The sequence below is a fragment of the Dendropsophus ebraccatus genome, chromosome 3, assembly GCF_027789765.1.
Source record: "Dendropsophus ebraccatus isolate aDenEbr1 chromosome 3, aDenEbr1.pat, whole genome shotgun sequence".
Taxonomy (NCBI): domain Eukaryota; kingdom Metazoa; phylum Chordata; class Amphibia; order Anura; family Hylidae; genus Dendropsophus; species Dendropsophus ebraccatus.
The window spans coordinates 72394505-72401452 of NC_091456.1; the positions used below are offsets into that span (position 1 = coordinate 72394505).

Consider the following 6948-nt stretch of genomic DNA (forward strand, 5'->3'; position numbering starts at 1 on the left):
CAAAAAAAAAGTGTTGTACATTTGGTTGTGTGACCCTAATGGGTTTCATTAGCTATTTGGAACTAAACATGGCTGCATGGGATTAAATTCAGTGGAGGTGAGTATACTGGTCACATGTTTGGTGATGGGCTGCTTTAATCCTTTTTTACATTTGTCTTTTACAGCTTATTCATGATACTGTGGTGGATACATCGATAGTATTTCCTCATAGATTAGGTTTGCCTTATAAAAGAGCTTTAAGAAGTTTAATTGCTGACCACCTGCGTCGCATCATCCAAGATGATGGTAAGATTGTTATTTAAGCTTCCAGGGAACCTATGGTTCTTAGGGTGCCTTTACACAGAGATTTATCTGACAGATTTTTGAAGCCAAAGCCAGGAACAGACTATAAACAGAGAAAAGGTCATAAAGGAAAAACTAAGATTTCTCCTCTTCTCACATCCATTCTAGGCTTTGGCTTAAAAAAAATCTCAGATAAATCTCTGTGTAAAGGCACCCTTACTGTACTCCGGCCAGGGGGTATTTTTACGCTATGGCCGGGGAGGGGGTGCTTATGGACGGCGGAGGTCACTTACCTCCCCAGTTCCAGCACCGGGTCCCGGATGGTGCCGCCCATACAACCATCCCGCGGCCGCTTCCTGTTGTGAGCTGCCGCGTGAGGCGTGACATCTCAAGGCAGCTCAGCCATTTAGCGACCGTAGCGGAGAGGTTTATTGCACAAGTATTTAAAATAGGGTGTTTTTTTTTGTTTTGTTTTTTTTATAAAACTCAGAAAGCAACAGACTATTACTTATTGACATTCCCCCATCCCTGGTAGATGCTGACCATAAGTTTCAAGTGTTTTAAGGCATTTTTTTATAGCAAGATTTTATCTAATGGTATTTTCCCCATAGCCTTTTCTAAAGGGCCTAAACAGCTGCATACAAAATATTACAACAAAACTATCTAAAACATGCTCTGGGAATAATGTCAGAAACAGAAATGAATTGTATGCATGGATTGTATTCGTTATAAACTTTAACATTGGTCAATGAAAGGAACAACCAAATCACGAAAACAATGTTAGGCTATGTTCCCACACAGTATTTTTGCTTAGTGTTTTTCTATCAAAACCGGGAGTGGATAGAAAACCTAAAAAGGCTATGTTCATACACTGTTGAAATTAAGTTGATCACCGTCATTTAATGAAAAATACCGTTATTTTAAAGCTGCCGTTATTTCGAAATAAAGGCTGCTGTTTGTCATTAAATGACAGGGGCCATCCACTCAATTTTGAAATAAAGACTGCTGTTTGTCATTAAATGACAGGGGCCATCCACTCAATTTCAACAGTGTGTGAACATGGCCTTTTTGTGTTTTCAATCCACTTCTGGTTTTAGTTGCAAAATACTGAGCAACAATACTGTGTGTGAACAGCCTTAAGCATGTAAGCAGCCTTGCTGGATTCATACTAGTTTTACTGCTTGTTCGTTCTCTATGGAGCTGCCAAAGAGCCGAGTGCTGTACTCCACTCTTTCCAGTGGCTCCCTAAAGAATGAATAGAGCCGCAGGTCACATGCCATACCCGCGGCTCTATTCAAATCCAAGGAGTTGAGGGGTCATCTGATGATCTCCAGGAGATACATAGGTCTGAACCTCCTCATCCCCCCCCCCCTCCCCCAATCTCTTGTCATCAAGTTTGTTTGAGGGTACGTTCACACTTACCGGATCCGCAGCTGATTTTCCGCAGCGGATCCGCAGCAGATTTAATTTAAATAACTGAACACAGCATCAAATCTGCACCATAAAATCTGCTGCAGATCTGCTGCGGATCCTGTAGGTGTGAACGCACCCTTAAGTTGAAAAAACCCTTTAATGTCACTACAGCTTGGGATGTGCGAATTTACACTACAAGTGAAACACTTTGCTAGACTCGTTCATTAGCTTGTCAGCCTTTGAACTCTGCGTTGCTCTACTCTGGGTGCCTGTGTCTCTAAAGTAGCAGGGAGGTTTGAACATATTCAGAGCTCCCAGCATCATAATACATAATGCCGGGAGTTCCCGATGCTGGCCACTGCTTCACACTATGTAGCATCTTCTATTAGGTCCCTGATGATAAAAAAACAACCATCCCAGAGGCAACTGAGTTAAAAGCTGAAGTTTTTGTGGTTGTAGACAGCAGTGTTTAACTGTATTAGGCTATATTGACACAACTTATATTTTCGTAAAATAATTCACACGTTATGTTGAGGCCTTGTGCAAAAGTAGAACCCCCTTCCCTTCCCCCCCCATGAATCTGCACTCAATATCCCATACCATAATGAGAATGTGAAAACAGAATTCTAAATGTCTGCTAATTTATTAACAAAGGATTCAAACAATTTGCTATGAAATTTGGCTCTGCGGCCCTACGGACCGATTTCTCTTGATCATCTTTTAAAGGTTTTTTCTTTTTTTTTTTTTTTTTACACCTTCATTGGACATGATTTGAAAACACACCCCTAAGTTTACCTCATGTGACTTAATCAGCTGTCTGTATATAACGACTGACAAGGTATATCAGAGCAAACAAGTCATAAGGAGGAAAGAACTGCCTGTAGCTATACTTACCAGAAATCCAGGTCCAGTCTCCTAAAAGCAGCTTTTTAGTCTTGTGCTGGTTGGAAAAAAAAAATTAAAAACACATGAAGTCCCACCCAGTACAGAGAGTCACGGCTCAATGTGTTCATCAATGCAATAAGTGCCTGAAATGAAGTGAGTGTGCAGATCACCTGGGAAACATGGGACTTCCTGTCAGAACACAGGAAGTGCCGTGTTTTTCATGATAACTAAAAAATAATAATGAATGTAAATAGCAAACTTGCTTTATATTACATCTACTGTTAATTTACAAAAAGTTATATAATTTAAATGGAAGTTTAAAACAACCAGGAGTCTTCCTGAAGCTGGACATTCCACTTAGCGTGGGTAGTCCCAATGTACTTGGGAGAGAAGGGTCTTGTGAAGAGAGGGGACCATATACTCACTGGTCTTGCTAAGCTCCAAAGATTGTGTGTGTGTATAAAAAAAAAAAGATTCTCTGGTCTAAAACCAAGATAGTGCTGTGAGCAAGAATTTCAAAGCATCATGTCAGAAGGAAACTAGGCAATTACGGGCCCTATTCTATATAGTGTGCTCTGCAGTAGAATTTTCCACAGACTTCAATGGAGCATGTTTTGAAAATGTTTTTACCTAAAAATTTCAGCCATATTTTACTTATTTTTTAGTATCTGAACATGGTAGCCTGAATGTCCTTAAAGAGGTTATCCAAGAGCTTTCTTTCCTGCTCATTGCTGTCATTACTATTAGAGTGGGTTCATACTGATGAATTCTTGCGGATAATGTCCGGAATTCCGCTGTCTGTCCGCGCGCCTTTCCTGACATGTCACTACTTTTGGCGGATAGCGGAATACGCCGGCCCATAGAATGGTGTTTATGGAGCCGGCGGAAAGGCGCGCGGACAGACAGCGGAATTCCGCAGACATTATCCGCGAGAATTCCTCAGTATGAACCCACCCTTACACAGTAAACATAGACATTTTTTTTCTTCACTGATATTGTATCACATCACCCCAGTATGTATTCCATACTAGCTGAGCTCACACATGCATGGTGCAACTATGTGCTGCATATTGGGCATCTGTTCACCGTGGAGGTGTAGTGTAGGTTTTGATCTCTGCTTGCTGACTGGATGGAACTAGAATGTTCCATCCAGACTCTTAAGAACATTCATAACACTTACAATATACAGAGCTGTAACACAGACTGGTACATATGCCTGCATTCACTGACAGTAAGCAGAGATTGTAGTATGAAAAGTTACACTACTGACACCTAGGCTCAGGGACACATGTAAGTCAATGGAAGCAGCAATTTCAAGTCAATAGACAGTAACCCAACTCCCAGAGAGGAGAAAACATGTCCTGTGTGGTGCAAAGTATTGTTCGAGTGGACACAGATGATTTTAGACATCTATGAGAAAAAAAAAACTGGAAAGGGTGCAAGAAAGGTTATACATGTACATTAGACGTAGGGTTGTATTCTTGTTACCCGGATAAATTCTTTAGGTGACCTTTACTTGAATCAAATTGAACAGCTCTAGGGAGTTCTGAAAATGGCTGTCGGATGGTCCCTATCCAGCCTGACAATTTAGGAGGATCTGTAGCAAAGTCTTCTGGTTAGGCACAATGATCAGCACTGGGGACGAGCATTCTAGAGTCTGATCATTCTGCATTTAATGGTGCCACCGCTCCTCTCTAATAACACAGCATGTGGTATACAGCACATATGTATATGCACATAGCGGCTGTTTCAGAGAGCAAGGGTTGCAGCTGGAGCACTACCCAATGCTTTTTCATATGGATTACTGCTATTGACAAAGGATAACATTTACCTTGCATTTAGTGCTTTTAACAGGTTACAGCTGTTTTCTGCGATCCTTTTCTTGCCTAAAGGAAGCACATTCCCTACTACATGGGAATCTGCAGAGAAGAATAGCAGAAAATCTGAAATCCAGGTGTACAATCCTTGTGGTATCATGCAGAAGAAGACTGGAGGTTGTAATCAATGCACGAGGTGCTTCAACTGAGTAAAGGGCCTACATACTTATATCTGTGCTAAAAAAATAAAACTAAATTATTGCAAGCCTTTCTTACAGTCTGTTTTCACTTTGTTTTCATAGAGCTCAGCTGGCAGCAGCAAAGCAAATTGTGAAAAAAGTGAGATTCTCAGAATAGACTTAGCTTTAGCATTGGGTAGAAGAGAGGGTGTGTATTGATAAGAAAGAGGGAGTCTTATGTCTAAAGTTAGATGAGGAACATTGCCACCCACTGGAGAAAGCTTGCCTTACATTCAGTCTTCAACAGGTTTTTTTTTTAAAGGGGATGTCGAGCATGTAAAAAAAAATATTAAAAAAATAATAATTTGCTGGGAATGCACAAAAAAAAAAAATTCTACCAGCCTATTTCTAGTTCTGTACAGGTGCTGCTGCAGCACCTTCAGTTTGTTTACTTCCAGTACCCCGTTGCTTGTCTTGGATAACTGCTTCAGATGCACCAGCTCTGAGCAGAACCTTTGGAACACTGGACAGTGATTGGCTGAGCACGCAGGCCTGGCTCTTACCTGTTGTCTCAGAAGAAGACAGAAGGGACAAGCTGAAGGCAACTTGAGTTTTTAAATAGAAAGTTACACAGAATTGTACAGTAAATGACTTCTGTGAGAAAAAAATATTTTATAATCAACCCACCTGAAGCATTGCTGTGAGCGATAATATGGTGGCTGTGAATGCAGTAGAATGAACACTATGATTACACCTTCTGGAGTGCCTGTCTTTTAACAACTTTGTAATTGTATTTGATTTACATCAATCGGTCATTGGTCCAGATTTTCAAGCTTCTTGCACAGTGCAGACTGACAGGTGTCACATTTATCTGGCATATCAGAAGACGCTAATCTAAAGGAGCCCATACACTTTGGCCACCAGTACAAGCTGTATGGGGGCCGAGCTAAAAGGGTTAGTGGGGCTCACTGAGCTAGATTACATTCCTGGTCAATGATCAACCCCTGTACCCCTGGGGGAATATATAATATAGAAATAGAGGAGAAAGTGTGACTAATCCTCAATGATGTAATAGGATTATCATATGAATGTAAAAAGGGTCAGGCAGTAAAAATCTATCATACCTAAGCCATGTATCTGGAGTCTGTAGGCCCCCATACAAGAGAATGTGGGTGTAATGAGATATGAATATAAAACTTCATGTTGAGCATTTTAATTGTACATTAAGTGTATATGATGCAATCACTAATCAAACCACAGGGCCCTTACTTCACATTGTCCTTCACTGGGGCCCTGTGGTTTGAGATTAGTGATTGCATCATATACACTTTTATGTTGAGTGTGTCCATTTTAATAAACTTGTACATTAAGTTGTATATCTATATCTCATTACATCTACTTTCTCTATATGGGGGGCCTACTGGCTTCAGATCCATGGGTGAGGTATGATGGATTCTCACTGCCCAACACTTTTGGCTGTTAGGAATATGTTGGTGCCAGGGCTGGCTGTTGCTTACTTTTCCCCATATAAAATGCATGAATGAATGAATGGCCCTGCCATGTGTATGGGGAGGCCAGGAGAGACAACTGTTGGCTGAAAATGTATAGGCATCAAGTTTAAACCAACTTGGTGCATTTTTGAAGAAGCAAGACCATGCCCCTTTGTCAGGCCTGGCAGAAGTGTCTAAAACTCCTAATACATTAAGCTCTAGTCTGTAAGTGACTTTTTTTTTTTCTTGTGTGGACCAACGTGTTAACCAATTTCTCACGTCTTAGTGTATTTACTTACTATTCTACTATACTATTTTCTGATTAGTTGGCGGTCATGATTCATGTGAAGATGCTACTGCCTGCATGGAATTGATGATCTGGAAAGTTAAAGAAGACACAAAAGGCAGAAAATAAGTCTTTGTCGGATAAAGAAGCACTTACCCTTTCCTTACCTGATGGCTAATTACCCTGTCACATTAAAGAAGAAAGAAAAAAATCACTACTTTGTTAAAGTTTCACTTAGTGATTTGTTAATGTACATGCTATAGTGTCCATGTTTCTACAGCTTTCCTTTTTGTTCTCAAGTATTTTTTTTGTCTGTATTTCTTATGTTCATGTTATGTTCTTTCTAGCATTTAGTAGGTAGGAATATTCTGTCCTTATGTAAATGTTACACATAAACATGAATATTTCAAATAAAGTTTACTGAGCATGTGTGGAGTTACTGTGAAAAAGATAATATAACCCAGTCATGCTGTTTAAAATTAGAGATTAGTGAATTTACAGTACAAACAAAGTGACTCAATATATTACCTCGGCAATCTGCTTATCAGCTGGCTGCCTTTTGAAGTCTGCTGCTCCACTATGGGTGCCTGGTAAGG

General features: G+C 40.3%; 1 protein-coding gene across 3 annotated transcripts in view; it reads left to right on the plus strand.

Annotated features, from left to right (window-relative positions):
- LOC138787145 (RNA exonuclease 1 homolog) overlaps positions 1–6566 on the plus strand; it is a 52444-nt gene extending 45878 nt beyond the window's left edge. For all 3 annotated transcript variants that reach the window (XM_069964294.1, XM_069964296.1, XM_069964295.1), the window contains 2 exons: positions 165–285; positions 6393–6566. In XM_069964294.1, the coding sequence (XP_069820395.1) occupies positions 165–285; positions 6393–6481 (210 nt within the window). In that variant the 3' untranslated portion in view covers positions 6482–6566. The remainder of the gene's footprint in view (positions 1–164; positions 286–6392) is intronic.
- Positions 6567–6948: the final 382 nt, after the last annotated feature.